This window comes from Plutella xylostella, chromosome 28, assembly GCF_932276165.1.
Source record: "Plutella xylostella chromosome 28, ilPluXylo3.1, whole genome shotgun sequence".
Lineage (NCBI taxonomy): Eukaryota > Metazoa > Arthropoda > Insecta > Lepidoptera > Plutellidae > Plutella > Plutella xylostella.
Window position 1 is genome coordinate 2,401,391 of NC_064008.1, and position 25,958 is coordinate 2,427,348.

The 25,958-nt window shown below is 36.6% G+C and overlaps 2 protein-coding genes across 2 annotated transcripts in view; both read right to left on the reverse strand.

The window, feature by feature from the left end:
- The window catches only part of LOC105382090 (putative ferric-chelate reductase 1 homolog), a 35,587-nt gene extending 22,082 nt beyond the window's left edge, over window positions 1–13,505 (reverse strand). The window contains exons 1-2 of the mRNA XM_048631455.1: window positions 13,095–13,505; window positions 2,387–2,392 (exon numbers count right to left, since the gene is read on the reverse strand). The gene's annotated coding sequence lies outside the window, so the exon portion shown is untranslated. The remainder of the gene's footprint in view (window positions 1–2,386; window positions 2,393–13,094) is intronic.
- A 565-nt stretch (window positions 13,506–14,070) lies between these two features.
- The window catches only part of LOC105382089 (agrin), a 54,732-nt gene continuing 42,844 nt past the window's right edge, over window positions 14,071–25,958 (reverse strand). The window contains exons 9-17 of the mRNA XM_048631161.1: window positions 24,871–24,948; window positions 22,157–22,302; window positions 21,449–21,713; window positions 20,972–21,066; window positions 20,272–20,652; window positions 19,599–19,727; window positions 18,306–18,392; window positions 17,067–17,170; window positions 14,071–16,489 (exon numbers count right to left, since the gene is read on the reverse strand). Coding sequence (XP_048487118.1) covers window positions 16,329–16,489; window positions 17,067–17,170; window positions 18,306–18,392; window positions 19,599–19,727; window positions 20,272–20,652; window positions 20,972–21,066; window positions 21,449–21,713; window positions 22,157–22,302; window positions 24,871–24,948 — 1,446 coding nt within the window. The 3' untranslated portion in view covers window positions 14,071–16,328. The remainder of the gene's footprint in view (window positions 16,490–17,066; window positions 17,171–18,305; window positions 18,393–19,598; window positions 19,728–20,271; window positions 20,653–20,971; window positions 21,067–21,448; window positions 21,714–22,156; window positions 22,303–24,870; window positions 24,949–25,958) is intronic.

The window sequence follows — 25,958 nt, forward strand, 5'->3', positions numbered from 1 at the left end:
TAGTTATCAACTATCACAATAATCAGTCTGAACTTGGCTTATATCAGTCATCAAATGGGTCTCATAGTATGTATGCCAAGTTCTTCAACTTTTTCAGTTCGGTGCCGCTCGGGTTCATTGTATCACCACAAGGTTGCTGATGTCATCTGACCGTCTTCAGGTGGTTTCTGCCAACAAGAGCTCTCCAACCGTGTCTAGGCCATCAATTTCTGACCGGTTTTGACCATCTTCCGTCTTGCCTACAAGCCAATTTCAATGTTCTGTAACAATCAAAAATGTTTCATTAGATTTTAGTTATACTTATTACTTATGAACTAAGATTATGACTCCTATTGTCATCTTCATCATCATCATAACCCATCACGTACCCACTGCTGGGGTACAGGTTTCCTTCCAATGAAGGAAGGGTTTAGGCCTAGCCAACCAAGTAGTGCCATGTGAAAAAAGTTTTTTGAGTTGTTTTGTGTGCATATGCCCAACTATAATAACATGTCACGGGTACTGGCACTTACCTTCTGTTTTTTCCTTCCATTGATTATATAAATATTATTCAGTCAGGCCGTGGGACATGCATCAAAGATGATATTCTGCTGTGCCCGTCAGGATCCTGCCCGGGCTTTTTTCTCAAGGCCTTCTAGCTCCTGGGTCCGGGTAGACAGTGGGTGGGTCATCAGTCAGGTGGCATTCTGTTTTGTTCTTCGTCTCAGGGATCCGTTGCATCGACGGCTGCCGATATCAGGAGCTCCCAAGGAATCTGAGCGTGCTTGGTCGGGAGCTAGCTTGGTCGTATATCATTTGATGAGACGATGTCCAAGAAACTCAATAAAGTAGTTTAATGAGCCAATATGAATCCATGGGGTAGCGCAATGCAAAGTAATATTACCAAAACATTACACTCGAAACTCTCGAAAGCACCAGTCAAAATTTTCTTCAAGTTTGACGTTTGGTGACATTTTAATTGTCAAAAAACCATAGACAATACAAACAAAAACCAAAAAATAATATTTGAAAAACCTATTTGCACAGAGCAGAAAAGTTACAGTGTCACTGGGACTAATGCCCAATCACGCAAATAAAATGAGTCCCATGTACACCCTATGCTAACATTTAAGACTGATATCAAAAAGTGACTCAATTTAAACAGTCACTTCACATGTTGTCTTATTATGGCCATACTAGCCGTGCTGGTTCCTAAACTAGGGTGACCTAGGGTATGTATATTAATATTTCGGTATGGTACTCAATATAGACCATCTTCTATCGTCAAAGCCTTAAGCACTACCAATCACTTTTTCAACATCACCAAAGGTTAACTGGTAGAAAATGCTGCTAGCATTAAGTTCGCCTTTGTATCAATTTACTTTATGCAATAAAGAATTTAACAATAATAGTCTGACTAATAGTCCATCAGTGGTCAAGAGGACATCCTTGCATCAAGGAAGTAGCTGCACTATTACTATTCACCAACCGTGGGAATCACTCAAACAGTTTATCAAACATTCGATCTCATTACCGGAAGTTTTGAGTGACCTTTCTTAAAACCTTGTTCTGAGTTTCTGGTAGACACTGGCTGGTCGGTCGTAAAAGTGGTTTTTAATGCGGAATTTCCCTTTCAAATTGAAGGGCAAGGCGTTAATCATTCAATCCGATGGAATGCATTCGTCATTTGTTTCTTGAAATATTTAGGCTTAAATACTTTGAATAGTTGAATAAAGATTGAGGTAAAATCGACATTCGATCATTTTATTTTGATTTTAGATGACAAACTATGCTGAAATGACGTCGCATATAAATTTAAATCATCATCATCACGACCCATTACGTCCCCACTGCTGGGGCACGGCTCTGCTGCCAATGAAAGAAGGGTTTTAGGATTAGTCTTAGTTAATTTAAATGAACCGTTCATTTCCATTTTTTAAAAAGTCTTTCAAAAATATTTTCCCCTAATTTTGGGCCTAAAACCCCCCCAAGAGACCCTGTCAAGTGAGAAACTGGGACTTACCACAACAACAGCCTAATGAGTAATCCCATCACGCACTCACTGACAGTGTCGTGGAATGTGCAAGTGGTGTAGACAAGTAGAAAGTGATGTTTTCATTACGACATTCTGTGTAGTTATGGTGCCCTGGTACTTGTGACTTAGCATTGCCTATTAGGCCCAGATAAATAGTCGTTGCTTAGCACTTGCTCAAACTAATGCTTAGCCAAGTACGACTTCACCTGAACTAAGTCGAGTTGCAATGAGTCTCTAAAATAGACACTACTTAGCGTTTGCTCGGCTAAGTCACTGGCTTAGAACCTGTTATGTCAAATCTGCGTCAAATATCTATTTATTTATCTGTGGTCATGGTTTCATTCCGTAGTTTTTTAGCAAATTTGGTATAAATGTGGTCTGTGGATAGCCTGAGAGCTTAGAATAATAATTTCTTTCAACGGCGTGCTAAGCAAGGGCCAAGTCTTGACAAATGTGAACTCGAACTCGGCTAAGTCAGAGTGCGAACACAGTGGCATAGTCTGTGCTCAAGTAGTGTCTATGATAGTGAATTCGTGTTCTTAGCATTGTGCTTAAGCTAAGACTCCGTCATATCTAGGGCGGCTTGCGTAACGTATGATAATTGTGTTTAAGGGTAAAATAAACATATTTAAGTTGTTAAATGCAATTAACGTCTTGCATAGCAAAAATTTTGTTCTTAAATACGTTTATCGAAGTGTCAAAGTTAAATACCCAAAATTGGCTGTTTAGCGCCGCTAAATACGTTTAGTGGCATTGTATCTGTCAAAAACGGCGGCATTGAAGCATGTCGTACCTATACCTAGTACCATTACAATTCCTAATTTTGGACCATTTCCCACCACGCTGGTCCACTGAGGGTTGGTGTGTTCACATATCAAGATGTGCTTAATCTAGATATGTAGGTTTCCTCGCGATGTTTTCCTTCATTCATGGTATTGCTTGATATTGGTGAGCCACTTTTTCCACTCATACTTACTTTGAGTTTTATCACAAACTGAAATGAAATTCCAACATCTGTAGGTATGCTAACGCAACGCTTTCATAGGAGAACAGAACTAGAGGGGATATGGAGAGGACAGAGGAGTTGCAGAAGAGGGAGAAATCAATTCAATTCTTATGTTGTACAGATCTTGGCATTGTTATTGTTTGTGTAGTGTCAAGTGTCACTTAGTGACAGTGTCAGTAAAATTTTGACGGCATTTGTTTCTGTTCACGCATTTTTCTAGCCGTAAACATTTAAAAACTTAAAAGTTTAGATGAAAATATGCATAGAATGAAACGTAACACATGCTAAATACGTTTAGCTAAATTACAACTTCAAATGAGCCGTGCAAGACAATACAAATTGTGTTTAGTATAAATACGTTTATTGAGATAAATGCGTTTAGCTAACTAAAATTAAAATATCTTTAAATAGGAAGTCACGCAAGCCGCCCCTAGTTTCGTCTATTTATCTTGGCCTTAGTATGTCTTGATTGTGGTATATTTACGATGAAGTGTGAAGATAATAATATCTTCACACTTCATAATATGAACTTGATATGAGTTTGAACTTAGCATAGTCATTTTTATTACATAATCGTTCATCTGACTAATTACTATGTGTCTAACAAAATGGATATCTCTTTTGCTGACCGTACTAATCCAAAATGGCGATACAAATTCGGGACCTATTACGATTGACGTCGGCTATAATGAGTTTATGATATAGAATCCACTAGATCTAAATTATGGGTACTTAGATCTCTGTATTTACTAAAGCAAATGTTTACAAGGATTATTTTTAATACCTATATTTTTATGCAGAATTTATCTTAATCTTGTAGATTTCAAGGTAATACGCATCATCATCTAACTAAACTATTATAAACCACACTTTCTCTCCACAAATTCGCGTGTTGTTTAATCTTACCGTGTAGTGATGTGTGGTAGAAGAGCCAGGGGGTTACTCCAGTTTTACCAAAAGTGCATGAAGGAGAGCTGTTACGTAATCGATACGTTTTTGTGCTTAAAAAATAATATAGGAAAGAGATGGTGTGTCACATAGGTACTAAAAAAGTGCAAAAAACTGTTTTTTGTCAAACCGTATGGACTATTTAAAATAAACCGTACAACTTAATTACAACCATTGTTTATGAATGAAGTCACAAACACGTCACAAATCTTCTAACCGAGCTAATTAAAAATAAGATGTCAATGGTAAAAGTGGGATGTTAGGTATTTGTCGATAAGTTTCTTTTGTTCTGATACTCAAATGTTTTATGCAACGAAATTATATCGTTGTTACCAAAGCAGAGTGAAGCTTAGTTACTCGTAAACTAGAGTGACCTCGGTGATCTAGACTTAGCAATTGTACACGATATGCCACTTACATGGAAAGTCTATTTTCAGACTGAAGCTCGTGTAAGGAGGAAGTGTACATACTTTATTGATTAATAAAAATAAAAACAGAAATTCAAAACCAATCGATTTTTAACCAACGAAAATAATATGGTAGTTATGTTTATAAATTTGACGGATTATGCCGTCTGTGGCCACTTTTTCATCCATCGTGAAATTGTCTGTGAAATTCATAACAGAGAAAGGAATTAATTGATTTGAATGTAGTTCTTAACTATTTAACCAAAATCAGTAAATAATAAATATAGTCTAATTCTCGGTATTACAAGTACTGTCAGCATAAAAACTGCAACAGGACAATCGACACGACAAGCTGTTGGTAAGGTCGGCACGTCACGCCACGGCGCGCGAATGTCAATGACATAGATACCGAGTTAGTGTTTTGTTTTGACAAAAAAATACACACAAAATGTCGCCGTTTACGTGTTATAATGGCGGGAGGATCGCCTTGAAGAATCTATTGGGGACATTTTCCGATGTAAATTATATATAGGTATAGGTGCTGCTACCATATAAATGGGTGAGAGGATTAGGCCTAGTTTCACAATACACTGTTAGATCATCAACAATCCTGTTACATTATAACAAGGGTTTAGTTGTTGACTCATCTCTTTAGAATTCAATATGGAATTTTTATTTTAGATGACATTAACAATGTAACAGGGGTGTTAATGATCAAACAAACAATGGTGAAACTAGAGGTCTTAGACAGTCAGAATAGCGTCGGTTGCTGACTGCCCAGGGGATTATCGCAAAGTCACAACAATGTAACATTAACGAAGTGAATTAATGAAGTTGACACTTAACTAATTCAATACAACCTACCTTTTTTACGATTACTTACCTAGGTATAATTAACTCATAAAAAATATTCTTACGAGTGTCAAATAAACCAGCTAAAAGCAATAATTTATTACAAAAAATATCCTTTCCTACAGCAAAACATCGCAACAACAATAGTGAAAAGAACAGCCTGGTAGTTTGATTACCGGCTTTTTAGGTGAATTAGCTGAAAAACTATCAATCATGTCTACCAGGAAAAGCACAAACACCTTGTTCGTTGTGGTAAAGGGTGCTCGGTAAAGTCATGATTCACAGTCGATGTTTCTTCCTTGCAGACCTAAGTAAGTTAAAATTGTCAAAAGGCCTAATATCGCGAAACCCCGTTTAAGGGTGCTTTTCCACCAGAGATGTGCTATGCAGCTATGCTGCGAAGATGTGATATCTACGCTACGAAAATATGTGACCGTTTCCACCAATACTACGCTAGGTAGCTGTGCGAGGAAGATGCGCTACGAAGATGCGCCGCCGCAAAGTAGCTGTGCGAGAAAGATGCGCATCTCGAGCTATGCTATGTATCGATAGTAGGGAAACGACGGGGGCGGCGGCGCCATAGCTACACCACTCGCGATGGTCCATAGCACATATCCATAGCACGCATCCATAGCACACATCCATAGCACGCATCATTCCATACAAAAAACATATCTTAGTTGAATCCGTTTCCACCAGTGCTAAGCTATGTGCACGAATAATATGATTGGTGGATATCAAACGCATCCATAGCATCGTAGCATAGCACATCTCTGGTGGAAAAGCACCCTTAAGCCCTTGCTATATACATTAACTAAGTACTTATCTGGAAATAATCATTTAGTGCTTCCATAAATTTCAATAAATTAAAAATTCATTCATTAATGGCAAAATTTCCAACTGGAATAACGTAATTTTGAAGTTACGAGTATAGTGTAAATAGGTAATTATAATTCGATACATATATTACAGGTTATTGGCATTAATAATTGGGATTGGCAATAATAAGTCCACTCTAGTATAATTATTTTTTCAATTACGGGACACCCAGTGATTTTACTTAACTAATAAGTACCCGACAATTTTTTGGTGATCTCACAAATTTTGTTCCGATCCGCCGCATTTCCTCTTAAAACGAAAAACTTGCTCCGTTCCGGTTAGCAAGCATGGGATCATTGAATCTGTATGAATAACTAAAGGTAACTTCGTGGGCCTAATGAGTAATTCAAACTAAAATAGTTGGTCACGTGATTTTTTTTATTATGGAGAATGATTATATTTTTTTCGCGAATTTTGAAATTCTGCTTTCAGATTCGGGCTTAGATATAATATGCTGCACATGCTGGTTTCGTTTCGGCTTAGTATACCCTTTTTGCAACACCCTGTATATTAGATAGTATGATTATGATAGGCCCGTCAAATAATACATACGTTAATGCATGTACTATTTCACGGTAGATTAACATTATCATAAAAATATGAGTTTATTTTTTGAACAGATGTGCAAAACGCAGTGTAGGTGCAAATATTTACTTAGCTATACGAAATTTATAACGTGAGTACTTACTATCCAATCCTATAATAAAGTCTACAGTATGTAATCACATATAAATCCGTGTAATATTTTTTTATAACGACAACATATTTCACAGTCGCTTAGTTGCCTACCTCTTATGTGAACGACCTCAATAGTCGCCAGTGCGAATAGCCTTCTCAATAGCGTAAATATTATAATTTATTACATTAATCTTTCATTAAATTAGCTAACATTAAGGTACGGTATGGTGACACCAAAACACAATTATTTAGGTAAGTATTATTAGTATTAAGTGTATTAGGTGACCCGATGGCGCAGTGTTTATTAAATAGCTTTAAAATGTTAGGTCAGATTAAAAATACTCAATACCAATCTTTTATTGCATCCATATGTAAGTGCTATTGAGTTGGGTCAGGTTTATTTAATCCAGACTGTACTTTACTAAAGAACTTTGGGTAGCAATAAAACGAGTGACTGTAAATTACAGTTCTAAGTGTCAAAATTAATTAATTTGGGTTATAGAATTACTAAGTGAGCGACTGACTGCGAGTGACGAGAAATCAACAGAACAGCAACTTACAAACATTAATTTGAGTTACTTAAAATACAAAATTAGCAGCTTCATAATATTTGAGCGACCTAATATTTGTTTGAGTGTCAACGTTACGTCCTGCATTTTTTTCAATATTTGGCAAATGTATTTTTTATACTGAGCGGCATTTTATCTTAAATGAAGTGTTTCGAATACAAAAACCACTTTGAAAAATACACTAATGAGCAGAGTATAATGAGCTCACATTTAAAAAATAAAAATAATATGAAATAACTATTTGAAGAAACACTATTCTATTAGTTGAGAAATTTTATTATTGAAATATAAGGGTAATTAAATAAAACAATGTACTCCGTAAAAATAAAGTAATATGCATGCATTTATTTCAATAAAATGAACAAAAATTTAAGTAAGACGCTTCAGTCAACTAAAAAAAAAACTTGTTATTAATACTAAGAAACATTGATAGGTATGAGGAGCCCTACTACTCATCGTCACTGGTAAATAAGTGCGGGCTTGGACTTATTGGGCCGGCCTCGTTTTCTTTTTTGTCCAATGGGTATCATTTTGCTTCCAGTGGTGGTGTTGTTAGTTTGAGCCGAATTGATAGCCCCAAAACGTGTATGCATACATATCTATTGAAAAATTCGGGACAGTCGCACGATCCTTTTTGCCAGTGCATTTAAAAATCTGTAGTTTTCATTAAAAAGCGTATCAAAATAAAAAACATAAGCCCTCAAATAGAATATCAGTATCCAATAATAATTAATAAAGCAGCATACAAAACTTTGCTCAAAGTGAACTTTTTAGTAGTTCGCTAAGTATAACCTCACTTAGAAAAATCGAATATATCTTAATATTGAAGTTGCCCTCTCTGTATTTCCAGTCGCTCACTTAGTAATTAAGTCGCTCGGATAAAATTTTAATATCTGAAATGGATTTATCACAGTCCACTTTTTGTAAGCTCGTTCTGGAATTTATTATAAATCAATATTCGTCGTCAGTTTAGTTAATTTTTCGCTTACTCAAATTCATACCGCTCAAGTTATTAAAACAGTATGTCATCATCAGTCGCAAAGTTTTTTTTTGTTCGCTCGTTTTATAATTCCCCAAGAACTTTACGCTAAAGCATAGACTAAAAGCTACGGTATGGAATTATGCCTGATTACCACATTAACAATTATTTAAAACTCGATTAATTATAATGTTATAAGTACTGCCTAATAGTCATATTTATTTAAAGAATTCGAGATATGCGACAATTCAATTTACATCGCTATTGTTCGTAGGTGTTCATAATACACAAGTAAAGTATTGTTCATACGGAATGTAATGGAACCAGTGATTACATGTTTATAATACGGATGATTCATAATCGCACTTTACACATCTCACTCGAGTACAATGACATAACAAAATAACGGTATTCACCACAGGTATTCACTATTATTATGTAGGTTTATAGGAGTGCTAGGTATTTAATCTACTGAGTGTTCGGTAAGGCATTCATCGAACGAAAAAAGATAAAGATAAATATAAAATACTCTTTATTGCACACAAACAGAAACAGAGTTACAAACAAGAAAAGAAAATAAATAGCACAATCGGCGGCCTTATTACTAAAAGTAATCTCTTCCAGACAACCAAATTGATAGGAAATAGAAAGAAAGAAAATGGGTATCGTGTGAAAACAAGAGATATTTATAAACTACATTAATATAAAGTATAAACGATATGTAAATACCTACATAATAATAATAATAATAATAAGGTGGCTCATTTAGGACTTTCGTTGTAAGACTTTAGGAAAATTGAGAAAAAATATCCCTAATAAACAATCACGTGAACTATTATTATTACAAAGTCTACAACAGTTGCTCAGAAAGAGCCCGTGAATCACCCTCTTTCGTTTGTTCCATACTTTTATGGAAACCCTGTATATATACTAACTGCCAGTTTCTATAACTCTATCTATCCATAACTGGTAGAAAGTTACTTTCATACGATTTTGACAGATTGTTACTTTTGATCATGTCAAAATCGTATGAAAGTAACTACCAGTTATGGATAGATAGAGATATAGAAACTGGCAGTAAGTATACATGGTTATAGATTAGGCACCCAAGTCTAGGGTAAGAATATTTTTCTCTAGAAGCCCTAAATGAATGAACGTGAATAAAAAAATATTTTGTGGTTGGCACTCGTTTCTGTATTTTCGAACTATAAAAGGCCTGAATACTAACAGATTGCAGTAGTTAGTATTCAGGATGTAGGAGACTCTTTCATAATATGCTGGATATTGTCGAGATCCCTCGTGTGTGGCAAGACGTCGGACGGATGTCGGCAATCGTATTGTTGTGATGAAGTGTTGATTGCGATGATACCTGTGCTAATAGCACCGAGTATACATAAGTTCATCACGATTCACGACCCATCACGTCCCCACTGCTGGGGCACGGGTCTCCTTCCAATGAAGGAAGGGTTTTAGGCCTAGTCCACCACGCTGGCCTAGTGCGGGTTGGTGTATACATAAGTACCTACTTATATATTATTTCATATATACCTAACTAACTCCCAGCAGGCTGGGCGGATTCAATTTTAATATGTTTTGGATGAATTGGTTGGGTATTTTAACATCGATCCAAGATTATTTGCCATAAAAACTAAGTTTGGTTTTAGTTTTTACCTATATAAGATTGCATTCTATTGTATTGTACATGGATATCAGAGTATCTTCATAGCCCTATTTGACTCATATCTTGACTTTATAATTAATCGTGTGAATATTTTTACTAAGTCTCTTTTGTACGTGTAGGTGCGTCAATCATGTAAGTACCGCTGATTATTTTATCATAATATGGACTAGTTTGTGCCGAGTGATATAGGTACCTAAAACTACATAGGTACTATAAATATTTTGCACAGATTGATGAGTAAGTATATCACTTTTATAAATATCTTGTAAATATTATGTACCACGAATGACCACGATACGATCAATCTACCAATATAAATAATTTGCGAGAGTGCCTATGATTTAAAATAGGCATGAAATCAGAAGTACCCCTTTTTAAGTATTGAACTCTAAAAATAGTAAATTGTGATAAGATTAAGAATACATAAGTAATAAGTAGTATTGTAATTAAATGTTATCATCATCAATGCCAACAATAGATATTCGCTAAATATTTAGTTTGTGAGTGTAGTAACAAGGCAAAGGTAATAGGTAAGTGAGTAAGTATTTAAATATAAAACAACAGTTCAACAGTAGTTTAGAGATGTCAGTATTATACGATACTTACCATCCCGTAGTAGTAAAATTATTCTCACACTAACAATGGAAGATTCTTCGTACGTTACTGTGAGAACTGTGTTGTTTATAAGTTTTTATTCAATCAAGTTGGTTTAAAAAGCCTATAATTTAATTGTTTAATTGCTTCACATCTGTGGCATACCGCAAAAAGATGTGGTATGCACACGGTACAGTCAGTAAGTAAAGTAAGATGACAATTTAAAAATTGATTGAATTTTATGCTTTTGATAATGTTTACGTTCGTCAGTGATTTTGAATTACAGTTGCAGTTCCTGAGTTTTTTATGAAAATGTAGGTGTCATTGATTCGTGACAATGACAATCATGACTATTAATGAGTTTCATGACAGGTATACTTACTTATGTCTATTATAAGTATATGAATACTAATGTAGTAATAAACAATGATTAGGTATTAATAGCTTAGGATTTTTCCCTGCACTAGTTAATCGGGACTACCGAGAGTGACAATGTGTACAAATTATAAAAATGTAAAATAATTTGAAAAAGAGGCGTAAATAAATGAATAAACTAACTTATGTAGATTCACATTTCTCTTAAGGTCCCGTTTAAAAATCTAGGGCACCTACGATCGATAGGTACTCGACAAACCTAATTAAAATAATGTTGCCATTATGATATTTATCAACCACGCTCACAAGTTCAGACCACGAAGAGGGCAATATATCGTGGGACGCCCTCCAGTCCGATGAAAAGGTCACCTTGCAATGGTGAATGGATGGCCTCATCCAGGGAGGCAGAGGACCTTATGGACTAGAATAAAATAATGCTGTCGAAATGTGGGTGCTCCAATGCACGCTTCAATCTGCCTGACAAAAAGCTCAACCAAGATCCTATTGCAAATAAATGGGTTTTAACATAATTCTATTTTTACATAGGGCTTTTCTGATAAAGGTTTGCGTCCACCTTTCGGCATCGTACGCAACGGACGCATCGCATTCAGTATTCTTTGTATAGAAATTCACACAAGTGCGTCCACTTCATCGGCATTGCCAACATCATTCCTCCATACATTTACGACAATCTGTTTGATGCGATACGTACGATACCAATAGATAGATTAAGAAGAGCATGGTCTTACAACTGATAGCATACTTCAAAGTATGCACCATTCGACCGTGTTAAGTATAATCGACATGATTCAACCTCCCAGACTGGTGTACCTTGAACTAACTTGTAGCACTGCGTTGTAGTATCAATCACAGTCATTCCATTGTTACTTGAGCGAAGTTCTCAGGATATAGTATAGCCCTGTGCGTTCCACCACTGAGATCGTCAAGTTAGGCAAAACTTACGCATAACATGCAACTCTGTGATGTCACTGAGCAGTACTTAAGTCAAATAAAAAACTGGGTTGATACATTTTTAATAACTATTATAATAAATTCATGTTGAAAAATTAGGGTTGCGAGTTAAAGTGTATAAAGTATTATTCAGTCTATAGTCATAATCATATTAACATTATTAAATTATACTTATAATATTACATCTACCTGTCTGCCTGTTTAAATAAAATATTCGGGTACTGTCACCAACAAAAGTGATTAATCACGTCAAGGATCCGGAAGCGGAAGTGGGAGTGAATGAATGAATTTAATGACAAAATGGCGGGAAAGGGACTGACACTGTACTATGAATAATAAATTAAATTTGTTTATGTACAGCTACTTGTTTAATTTATTTACAACTGTTTAAAATAATCATCTAACGTTGTCTTACGTATACTTGTTCTCGTATAACCTGTTTCGATCACAATAACAATTAAATTATGCAATTATTTGAATAATAGCTTGTATTTTAACATAAGTACCTAAGAAAATCCTTGAAATTAGTTTAGTTGCTGGTGAATATGATAAAAACTGTTGAATACCGTTTAATATTGGTCCTTAAATATGTTAACATAAAAAAAATTAAACGACTTAGCTTATCACGACGATAACTTGATAATAATTAGATATTTCACAACAGATACTATATACCTAGGTATGATAGAATGACAATAAAATATACATCTAACAGTACAATCACCATTGGGTAAAAGTTGAAAACTGAAGTATTTTACTGAAATACTGTTTACCTACCTAAACCTATCAACCATCTACTTGCTTAAGTGCCAATTTCTCCATAGTGGGTTAGAGCATAACCAGGAATTATTGGTTGACTTTTGACACATCTGTCAAGAATTTAATATGGAGATGACGTACAATAAAAATAAAATAAATAAATAAATAGTCCTTTATTTCAGGTAATGCAGTACCCATATTGTCTTAAAACTAGCTACAATAAAAAATCTAAAATCTAAGTCTAAGGTCTTGATCCAAACGACCATGGAGAAATTGGAGCAAAATAAATATTTTTTTGTTTTCTCTAGTTCTAAACACTTGTCACACGACACTGTGTGTGATTTACTACTTTTACTTTCGATAAAATATGCGGGTACTTACGAAAGACCGGTCTCGCAAGGTTATTGAAGTTCTTGCGATGTGCTCCACCTACTTTCGAAACACACTAAAATGCACTTGTTTTAGTTCAATTCAAAGCACTATCACAGCCGACCACTAGGAAAATTCAATTCCGAACACGAGAACGCTTCTTTTTATGGCACCCACGGAGTTGCGAGAAAAAGTATTCTTACTTCACTTAAAATTCCTGACACAAACTTTACTTTTAAAACACTCAATGACTTGGAACTGTACGTTTGAATATAGAACGCTGTTTTCACAAAGTTGACACTGGCACTTTTGATTTTTCTTTTTTAATTATTCAAATTAGGAAAAGAGTTTGAGTTCGGAATAGTTGGTGCGGCGTTGCGACACACAACCGGCTTGATTGTGCTCGAGCGGCCGACTGACTGAGTGAACGAAGTCGAAGTGAACGAATTGTTTAGTAAACATTACATTGGGCACTGGGCAGTGGAACAACGAGTGCTTTGGTGAATGAGTGAGTCATCCCAGATCAGGTTACCGGTTTTTGTTTTGTTTATAGATACCTAGAGCATAATAATTAATGTATTGTGTATTCTTTACGACCTAACTATATTATCTTAGTACCTAACTACATTCCATTCTTCTTGATATTATGCTAAGGCAGCTTACGTTTACATAATATCATTTAGTTAGTAGGCACTTATACATTACGATCAAATGGCGCATAGGTTAGTGACTAGTAACTGAGTATACTGAAGGCTTCGATCTCCTAAAGGGATGGGCATATCATTAAGTATGATGTTTCTTTAATGACAAATATTTGCCCTTGTTTTGTGTTGTGGAATATCTCCAACTTACCTGCTAAGTGTGGAAATTAAGGCAAATTATTCCTCCAGTATTTAAAAAGGCCATGTTTTGCAGTGTCTTTATTGATTTTACCTACCTATAGGCACAATAGATTAATATTTGACATCCTTATACAGAAAAAAGACCATTAAAGTTTTCCAGTTTGTTTATTGATATAATTTTGTACAAATAACGGCGTATATTACATCGGACAGTTTTCACATACAAAACTAATGCTAGTGAAGCTATTCATTAGTATGACACAAGTATACTCTACTCTCCTTCATAGAACCACAGTGTATTCTGGTTAAGCGATTATTGAACTTGCGCGTTGAACTCTTTTGTATGGCAAAATAGATTTACCCTTAAAATTTTAGAACATTCATGCGAAAATTATCAAGGCTTGAAACTTGTTTAAGCAAATACCTACTATAAGTAGCTAAGAAAGGTAGTCGGTGGTAGATAGATGAGGAAAGTGTAGGTAGTTACCTAGCTAAGGGCCGGTTTTTTAATTCGTAGTCAACTTTAACCATTAGTCAAGTCATGTCAAGTTGCATACGAATTTTGTTGGTTTTTCAACTAACTGTTGTTATTATGACCCATGGTTGAGTTAACTACGCTTCAAAAAACTGGCCCTAAGCCGAAAGTATGTCATGCCGGTTGATGATTAAGTATAACCATATTTTATGTTGATAAAATACAGATAAGGTAAAGTATTTCTATGAATCATTTGTTTCTTACGTAAATTTTATCACAAGTTCAACAATCCTATTAACAGAAACGACATAATCTATGATTAATTTATTTTTAATGGCCGAGCCTACTTCGAAACGGTCTGCTTTACAAAATCTATCAAAAAGTGGTTTTGTATGGCGCAAACATTGAGGGGCACTTCTTTGTATAATATCAAATGAATTCGATCGATAAAATATAACATATAGTTTTTTATATGACTTATTTTATTACGTATTGTTGGTTAATGTATGAAAACAACGTTTTATATTTATGTAAATTATATTATTAATTGGTGTTAAATTTGTAAAAAATGCCCCCCAATTGAATTTATTCATATTGCATACGTTGTACATAATTATCATATTATACATAGCAAACTTACAAAACAAAATGATATTTGTTAAAATTGCTTTGGATCATCGACTTCTTAAGGGATCAGACTTATTCTTGATTTCTTGGACATAAATCAATCAATTATGATAATATAGGATATGTATTACAAAGAACATATATAGGTATTTATAAATCCTTCGACCCTGAGATTTTACCATTAATATTAACAGTGATAATTGACAGAACTTATTGGTGAAAATCAAAACCCGTATGGGTTGATAGGGTAGAAAATATCAATTTATATTCCACTTTCATTTAAAGCGCATTTAAAATTACACTACATGATAATATATTATTATATATACCTATCACTCTATTGACTAGACTGGTGCTTAAATGTATTTCAATGAGTTTTCTGAAATGCATTCGTCAAGAGCTATAAAATAAATAGCGAAAGAAACTGTTACGCGGATACACTTAAATATACAAAGCTCAATCATATGTTTCATTTATTTATAGTTACTATGGCATTTCATTTATTTACTCTACTTACATTTGACTAGAACCACGCTCATATGAAAATTTCGATATACAAACGCTATGTTTATATATACTTAATGAACTATTATATAAAATAGGTACACTCACAATGTAACAAACTCCTTTGTGATAGCTATTTATATAATACGAAGAAAATAATAGATATTTACTTACATTTTAAACCAATGGATGCGTGCAAATCACTCGTACGACTAGGTTCTCTTTACAAATAGTTTTTTTTTAAGTAACTACAAGATAGTAAAGCACTTTGAAAAGGTTTCCATCACACCGTGGAAAAATGAAACGATAGATTAAAATCATAGACAAGAATAGATTTTAACTGAATCAGGTAAAAAACGGAATAAATAAATAAACAGCTAAAAGTTTCTGCTTACACTAAAGTGACTAAGAATACGTATAGCATTTTTATAAACACCGACAGTATAAGTCTTGATAGTTTGAACAACTAAGATTTTTATCATTATTGCCTCCGTTAGTAAGTATTTATTTATATGATATGTGCGGAGATTTTAAAAATTATTTGGTCATTGCATCAAACCAACCAAAGTCACTTACCGAAAAAACCATTTAATATCAACGAAATTTTCATTTAACTACACAAAACAAAGACACTTAGCTAAATCCGGCCTAAGATTCATTTTTCGGCAATCCAACCACAAAAACGAATCTTTAAAACCGAGGTGCAATAGACAACAAACTCTATCCACTCATTCATTCAAATGAACTAATTCATTCACTCGAACGACGTTTCGTTCATTCAAATGAATTGTCTATGTTTTATGGCGTGCATCTGCCGACGTTGTTTGTGATCGTGTGGGGTAGTTTGGACAGTGACAGTGGTATGTCGAAGTCCCCACTCAGGGATATTTGGGACACACATCCGACGAGGCCAGTCTTGTATTTGCCCATGGTGTTCTGTTCGATGGACGGCAGGCCACCTGTGGAAACATGCGGGTTTGGTCAATACGTTCAATGCCACGTTTGTTTATTAGTCAGTGGGTACTTGGCCTACCGATATGAAGAGTTTTGGTAGACCATAGTAAGTAAATTGAACCAAGTTGTAGGTTAGGTACTTGTAAGATCATAAGTGAAGGTATATTACAAGTTTTATGAGTTACGAGGGCCAATTCTGAAGAATATACATAAGTATATAAATATGCTCACGACTGAAATCCCCGAAGGGGTAATCAGAGGTGACGCGCAAGAAGTGAGTCACCCGCTTTTCGCTGTAATGAATAATAATACTCATTCAAAAACTGCATACTGGTACACATCTAGAATCTACATGTGCAGGTTTCCTCACGATGTTTTCCTTCACCGTAAGAGCGATGGTACCTATATATTGTACTTGAATTCTAAAGAACTTATTGGTACATGTCAGTGCCGGGATTCGAACCCGCAATGAAATGAAATACCACCGCCCCAATGAAATGAAAGTTTGTATCTTCAGAACCGGTCCCAGTAGTACGTGTAGGTAAGAGATCCTACTGGGGCCAATTCTGAAGAATGTCTTACCGATATACAGCCCATTATCGGTGTTCAGCTGCCTGAGCTTCCCCGGCGAGATGTTGCCGACGGAGCCCAGCCCGTCCACCTCCAACACGCCCGCCTGGCGGTTCCTGTGCACGGAATATATTTTATTATTATCCAGAATCAAAATAAATTAATGTGTATAAATGGGGACATCTCACACACGGCCATCCGACCCCAAATTAGGCAAAACCTATGTGATATGGATGTCGGACAGCTGATCTATTTACAGAAATACATATAGAGATATAACCAGACACAAGGGAAACACAAATGCTCAACCTAGAAGTAGCTTCACTACATTCTTTCACCCACCATTTAACAAAAATACGCTATTTAAACTTCCTCAATAATTTGAATGCCTTCAATAACTTGGCCTCGAATTTCACGCTACATTACCCTTTCTAATTAAGTATGTAGGTAACGTGATAACAGCCATCGAAATAATGAGAGATTACATTTTAATTAGTTCAATTGGTTAAATTAATATCCAAAGATAACACATTACCCTATAGTTAGTAGGTGCTTTGGAGGAAATTATGGAATTTAACAAACTGAAATGGCTATTATACATATATGGTAATTCCTTAATTTATGACTATTATTACCCAATGTGTCTCTGAGTTGCTGAAAAAAATATGTTTTGACAGCTTAATTTCAGACACGCATAGTCAAACAGTACGGATGAACAAGGGTTTGTCACCGTGGATGAAGGATTAGTCAGTCAGATTAGTTGCCTGTCACTACGCAGTGCCCAGGGAGCGCCGGACGTATACAAGGGTTTAGTTGATACGAGTACGTCATTCGTGGAGGCTCCTATGGTGCACCCTCATGTACTTATTTTATGCCTACTGATTGCTAGAACGAGTGAGTCTAATGAATGAACAGAGCGAGTGAGTCACTTGCGGGCCTCGCGGCTCACCTGGTGTGGTTCGCCACGATCACCTCTAATGAATGAACAGATCTTCGCTGTTTTATAACAACCAGTACGGATGAACTAGGATATTTTTCACCTTGGTTGAAGGATTAGTAAGTCAGATTACTTGCCACGTTGCCCATGGTGCGCTGGACTTATACAAGGTTTAGGGGTGATTGTACGTATCACTCGCGGAGACTCCTATTGTGCATATGCACCCTCATGTAGGTACTTATTTTATGCCTACTGATTGCTAGAGCAAGTGACTCTAATGAATGAATAGAGCGAGTGAGTCACTCGTGGCTCACCTGGTGGCTCGAGCGCGGTGCCACAGCCCGTCGTCCACCTTGGTGTGGTTCGCCACGATCACCACCTCGCCGCTGCCGAGGTTGTATCTGGAAATAGATGAGATACAGTAAAGTAAATATTTATAAAATGCCTGCCAGCAACAGAGTGTGAAATGATCTTATGGGTTTACAAGATTGGTAAGAATAGATAGCTACGTCTAAATGATATTCAAAATTAACAATTTGATCTATTTTGATCCATAGGAATTCCGGGATAAAAAGTAGCGTACCTATATGCGAGGCCAAGGTGTCAGCTTACTACTTGTACACTATAGGTACTTACATGTCAAATGTCTGAAAAAATTGTATATTATGTAGTCAAGAGTTGCAAACATTCACGCTTTATTAGTACTTATATAGTTACTAGTTTTTTTCTGCGCTTAACCTTATGCTTAGAGTCGTTTATTTATTGACTGCAGTCACAGAAGGTTGAACTACTTTAATGTAACACCATAAAGGTTCTAATATCGCCCGTAGCAAGGCTACATATCCTAATCCTAACTAATATTATAAATGCGAAAGTAACTGTGTCTGTCTGTCTGTCTGTCTGTCTGTTACTCTTTCACGCCAAAACTACTGAACGGATTTGAATGAAATTTGGTATGCATACGGTCTAGACACTGGGAAAGAACATAGGCTACTTTTTGTCCCGGAATTTCCACGGGAAAACTTTTTAAGGCGAAGCGAAGCGCGCGGGGACAGCTAGTTGGTTATATTTTATCTTTGAAACTATGCTTTGAAAAGACTGCAATCATTGTTTGTGGTTTGAACACCTTTAACTGATATAATTTTTTAAGCAACATGTTTTATAAATATGGTTATAGGTAACTCAATACATTTATTGAATATTCAGTTTCTGTTTTGTTATTCTACCCATACTCGGTTGGTCGCGGTTTTGAAGAACGGGGTGCAAAGCCGCACTGCAAGATCGCTTAATTCGCGTTGCCGTTGGTACCTTACCTATTTATCCGTAGTTTAAAAAACCGAACACAGATGTCACTACTCGCTGATCATTCAACAGCCGATCTCCCATCATATTCAAGAGTTTTGGCTGTTTTTAACAGCATGCGGGTCTGATTTTCATCATGCACGCGGGATGGCTACCATTTTCCCGCGTCTCGCGTGCATAATTGGTTATTCGTATACTGTCTAGGTATGACCGGGATTCCGCATGCGTGATGAATCTCGTATGCTGTTAAATGAAAGGTGCTGTGCCCATATCTTGGTCAAAAACTCGTACAAAGCAAAACGCACCTAAACACGAGCACGGAGTGTTCAATCCCGAGCGCCAGGTAGTCGCGCGCGCGCCCCGTCCACACGAGCAGCCCGCGCGGCCGCCGCGCCCGGAACCGGATGTTGATGTCTAGAGATGAGCTGGATAGTCTGTGGGGGAGAATGGGCTGTTAGGTTATTGGTTTAATGTCTATATTCCACTACGGAGATGTTGATATCCAGAGATGAGTGAGCCGGATTCTGGGCGAAAATGGGTCGTTGTCATTAGGTTATTAGTTTAAGGACCATATTCCAACAACACGACGTACGAAGATGTCTTTGGAAGAGATGTTTTTGGCTCAAGTGCCTTAAGCTCAACAGCTTTAAGGAGAAACGGAGGGCGGTGAACGGAGAGGAGAAGATAGGAGATAACAGAATCTGATTGGATATTTAAAACACATCTCCTACCGTATCCTCTCCTCTTTGCGTTGGTGGAAACCAGGTCAAACACTAGAACGGTTCTAGGGTTTGTCATCGTGGTGAAAGGTTATATAAGCAAGTCAGAAAGAATAGCGCCATTTGCACATAGCTTCTCAGAGTGCTTAGACTAATAAATAACACATCTCTGCTTAGCGCTTGCCACGTAAGAGTAGGCATAATAATTGTATCGTTTAAGAATAGCAAATGAAATAAAGTACAATCTACGGAACCTTACCTTTTCGTCGTCTCCTCATCATCAATGTGTATAAAACTGTCAGTGCCCATAAAACTAGGGTACGAATTAGTGTCACCCCAGTTGATTTCATTCGTATCCAAATACTTCACTTGCATGTAAGTCTGACCATCATACGCCGGGCCTTCGGTCAATATATCATTACTTCTTTCAGCTTCCTTCATGTAAAAAGCATCCTTTTTACTAGCAAAGAATTTCTTTTTCTTCGCCTTTTCTGTGTGTAAATTTTGGATATGTTTTTTGGGTTTTAATTTATGTGGTTTCGGTTTGAAACCTTTTTTCGGTACAATGGCGTGATGGGCGTCGGTCTCTGATATGTTTTGTGAGTATTGTGGCACTGGGTCTAGGATTTCTTTGCATTGCCTGGAAGAAACAACAATATTTATAAGTGCTTACATACATATTTGTGAGTTAGTAACAAAGTTTTCAAATTGGCAGTTACATAAAATTGACACAGACAGATCCAAAAGTGCACGATTACAGGCTTATGACTTGAAATGATGGCCTTAATCACATTACGCCACAGTTTCGTCATACTCGGTTAGATCATAACCAGGGATTAGTTGTTGACTTTTAATTTAATGAATTTGATCGTAAAAAATTATAAACTAATCCCTTGTTATGATCTAACCGAGTATGATGAAACTAGGGCTGATTCAAGTTCCAAAGTAACTGTACTCACGTGCAGCTGTCATTGTGTGGTTCGTCGCAGTTGTCAACGTTGACTCCTCCGAGCGCCGCTGACACCACCGACAGCGTCTCATCGTTGATTATTAGCTGGAATTAGCAAATTAAATGCCATTTAGCATATAGGTAGATATTAACATCCCTTTAGCACGTAGTGTTACTAAGGGCTGATTTATTTTCAGCCCTAAAAAATATTATGTTTTTCGTTTTTCTTGAGTCCATCTATACCTATTTAAGTTAAAGTTATACAACAAACAAACAAGATACTACCCTTGCGTTCATCTTGACCAAAACGAACATAATTAAGTGACACCATCAGTGACGCTGCCAGGAGTGTAATAAGTTAATTAAAAAATAAACATAGTTACCGCTACGGTGCCGGTTTGTATGTAATACGACTAATACGCAAACTTTTTAGTCTGCACCGAAGATCCAAACCAACATTAGTGCTACTGATTTACAACCAACCCACCTGCGCAACACATCCACTAAAGCTCTCCTTCAACGCGAGTCGAGCCGGCAGCGGCTCAGGCGCCCCGCCCAGCAGCAGCGGCTGTCTCAGCTGCAACCTCCTTGCAGCCCCTCGCGAGCGCACCGATCTGGTCTCACTCTGGGGCGGTTGGGGAGAGTCGTGGGGTGATTGGGGCGGGCTGGGGTGGAGCGTGAGGGTGGCGTGGCGCCCGGAGCGGGTCACGGAGATTTGAGACCAAGTGTTGGGTTTGAGCGGGTGCGCTGATCTGTAATTGAATAGGTTACACTGTTATTCATACACCACAATCTTTGGATAAGGAATGAGGAGGGCTAATGTACCAGCCTATTATCTAGATATGTAGGTAGAATTGATCATCGGTGTAGACTATGATGACCTCGGGTAGTAGTGGCTCAGCTACAAAAACAGCTGTGAACATGTCGTGTTTGATGATATTTATTAAGTAACATCTGTATTTGTAGACACTTATTTATTGCATCAAAATCTTTTTACAAATACACAGGTAGTAAATAAAATTCTTCATTCTAGCGTGTCTAGGGTTTGTCACCGTGGTGAAAGGATTAACCACATGTATTATTCCGCTGACTGCCCAGGATGCATCGTATGTATTCATGATTAAGTTGCAACGTCACTTGGGATGGATCCTTATGCCATACTTGTCATCATCATCATCATCATGAACCCACATACCTAACCAGCGCGATCCCCGAGCCCAGATCAAACGCGAACTCCACGAAGTAGTCCCTCAGGTGCAGCGAGAAGAAGTCGCCGTCGCCACTGGCTCGGTCCGCGTCGTATAGGACCAGCCCGTCGCCGCTCGTCGGCTTCAGGGTTATCTGTGGACGAAGGGAGCGAAGGGTTATTTGTGAAATAGTAAGGGTTAACTATGGACGAGGGGATTAAGGGTTATTTGTGAAATTGTGGGGTGAATGGGGAAATCTGTATGCAGAAGAGGCGAATGAAGGGTAATCTGGACAGACGAGAAGAACAAAGAGAGTTATTTATAAGAAACTGTTAATTTTACATGAAATAACTGTGCAGCGGTTCAATTTTCAATTCAATTCAATTCAAAAATATTTTATTCATGTGAAGCTTACGACTAAGGTACATGCTTATGAGCCCCAAGCTAGAATGTAGCTTATGTGGGCAAACGAGTTTCAATGTTATAAGTAATTTTAACAGTTAAATTATGTTATGTAGGTTTTAACTAAGATGTAGTTTAACACAGGTAAGTATGCATATGCCATGATATACAATCACATAGGTACTCTAAAAATAGCACAGTATTCAGAAAAGTAACAAAATTATAACGACTGAACAAAAAAATGTTTAAGTACTTTTTTTTTCCTTATGGTTATTGAAAGGTTTAACATTTGAGACATCTGTTGGTAATAGGTTAAATAATTTAGGCACAAGATAATTTTTGGTTCTAGACCCATACACATTGTGGTACTCTGCAGCCTTGGCCGAGGAAACTGTCTCGCTTCTCTACTCGGTACTAGGTGTAATAAGGGTATTAAGGAGTAAACACATTATGTCGCACCGCAGCGACAGTGGAACAAGTAAGGCAAAGTCATAGTAACCTTAAACATGATGGTCCTTACTAAATACAATAATTTTATGGTCGGTGGTAGTCGGTGGCTAAACTATAACATAACCGTAAAGTTATTATAATTAACTATGAATCCCTTTCCTTCTTATTCGTGTACAAACATAGCAATAGCAATAACTCCACAAAGTTACTTTATTAACCAAAAACAACACGTTTCGAGTCGGACAAACTACAAACATGAAACGAAAAATGAGAGTGCGTTTTTATTTGAACAAGTCTGAAAATACAGCATTTATTTTCCATCAACCGGCACAGCTTTCATTTAATTAACTTCGCAACTTTGAACTTCAAGGTGTGTTCTCATCTCATTAACAAGAAAGTTTTTTTTCAGCCTGAAAAATAAATAAAACTGTTCTTTCTCAAACTTGCTCCATTTTCAGTTGAGACAACTTAACGTACTTTTGAGTTGGATGTTGTTTATATTTAAGTGGGAGTCTTTGTCGGGCCCACTTTATGAAAGTTTGTTTTCCTGGAATATTTACTATGTTACTGCATTTCAGAGAGTATTTTCGTGTTTTAATAATAATAAGTTATTTCTGTAACGTTTGATTCCTATTTTTACGCTCGAATGAAAATGTGTGATATAAAATTCGATAAGTATACGCTTTTCTGAATACAAAGTTGTACTTATGTCTAAAAAAGCAGGATTATTTCTATAACATCAACACCTATTTTTCTTATTCAGCTGCCCAAAAGTTAGATCTATGTAATTACGCAAATGATTTTCAAATCTTCGTTACGACATTGACTCTAAATATTAACAGGGAATTTTCCCAGAAAACAAATCTCTGGCTCTATAAATAGGATATCCAAAAACTTGTTTTTAATTAAACCGCCTGAACTCTGAACTTATTCTTTAACAGTCAAAGCTCTACAGATCTCTGAAGTAAGACGGAGAGGTGGAACAAACCAAACGGAGAAATGTAAAAAAACTGTTCTTTTGATAATAAACCGACAGAAACGACCATAAGGAAATAATTATACCTACCTTCTAAGGTGCAGATTAAATCTCAAAGCAGTCAATCCAAAAGCGAATCAAAAAGCGAAAAAAAATTAAGCATGAGTCCGATGCCGTTTGATTGACAGAAGTACTGGTAAATAAAGCTCGTTCCCCTTGAAAACGAACAAATGACAAATAAAATGTTCGGCCTCGACAGCTGTCATAGGAGTCATGTTATATTTTACAAAGCATAGGCACTGGTATCTTCTCCCCTTGTTCTCTGTTCCATCTCATATCAAAGCTCAGACTACTGTCGTAAAGTTAGTGAGATTGAGCGCTGGGAGCGATGGTTTTAGCTTTTCAGAACGAGACAGAAGTGTCTAAAGCGGTGTAGAACTTTCTCATGTATTATTCTCTTTCATAAAGTTGTATTTTATAGAGCTTCTGTCTTTTTTACTCTGTGGTTCAAAAGTTGACTGGAATAAATATGTTTAGGTGATAAGTTCGGCTTTGCATACTGCAGGGTGATTCAGTATAAATACCGCCCTAGACAAAAGCAATAGGCGTACGATTTTTTGCAACACTAGCGCTACAACAGATAATGGAACTGCTCAATTAAAACCAATAGTGGCATTGAGTTGGTCACATCTGTCTAAGAACCGATAACAGATGAGGTAAGCGTGTTTTGCAAACATCGACTACGCAAACATAGTGTAGGACACGCTCCGGTTAGATGGGGTGACAATTTGCAGAAGGTCGGATCATCATCCAGTGTCTTGCTTTGGCAGAGGCCTACGTCCAGAAGTAAACTCCTATAGGCTGCACGAAGAAGAGAGGAAAAGCTGTACTTACCTGGATGTCGAGCCAGGCCTGCGCGGAGTTCCCTAGCCCTGGGAGCCGCAGGTACGACGAGCCGTTGAACCTCGGCACCTGAAGAACACACGAGGATGTTAGATAACATTTATTATCATCACCATAAGAGCCAGCAGATGTTGCCTTATTGTCTACAACAATTGCTGAGCTGGTGCTTTTTTGACAGTAACCTGTTGTGTTATGTTAGTTTTGATTTGTATATTTTCTTGTTGTTTTGTATTGTTTTAGTTTATGTTGGTGTGGCTGCTGTCTATGTGTCAAATACATGTTTCTCTATCTTTGTCATCAGCCCGTAGTCTCACTGCTGGACATAGGCCTCTTCCAAGCAGCGCCACAACACTCGGTCCTCGGCCTTCCTCGCCCACCGACTACCGACAGGCCATAAAAAAGTAATAATAATAATATGTCTTAGGTCGTCGGTATAAACATTAGGTAATTGAGTTTTTTTCAAAATTGGTATAGGTACCAAGCTAAATTAAAAAATCTAAGATCCAAGGTCGGTTGGTATGAAATAGCTGTCAGATAAGAGTATCATTTTGTAGATACCTATTCGCCTTAATTAGAAGTCCCATACAGAAGTTGTATTTAGAACTAAATTATGTTTAGAATGTATATACCCCATTCGGTTTTTTAACACAGTGTAGATCTATAGATACCTATCTTATTTAGTAAAATATAAACGGTGCATTTTCTTTTCAGAAAGATCTCTTGAAGGATAATACTTATATTTTCTCGGCTAACCACGAACAAAATAACATCAAAGAAACTAAACATCAGTTTACATATTTTAAAACATGGCTGGCGACTTTTATCTTTGCACCGGCACGTTTTTAAAAAACGAACCATTTATTTAAAAAAAGATAAAGATCCTTTTAAATGCAAGTGATGTTGAAACCAACCGCAAAGGAAAAACCTTTTTTTAAAGGTTTAGCAAAAGTAGCGACCCTTGTGGCTAGATTTAAAAACCTCTTTGAAGAGATCTCTCACTTCCCACTAATTCATAATGTCCTGGTACTACTCGACAGTAATCACGACGCTTTGCTTTGATCTCCTCTCAGAATATTAAA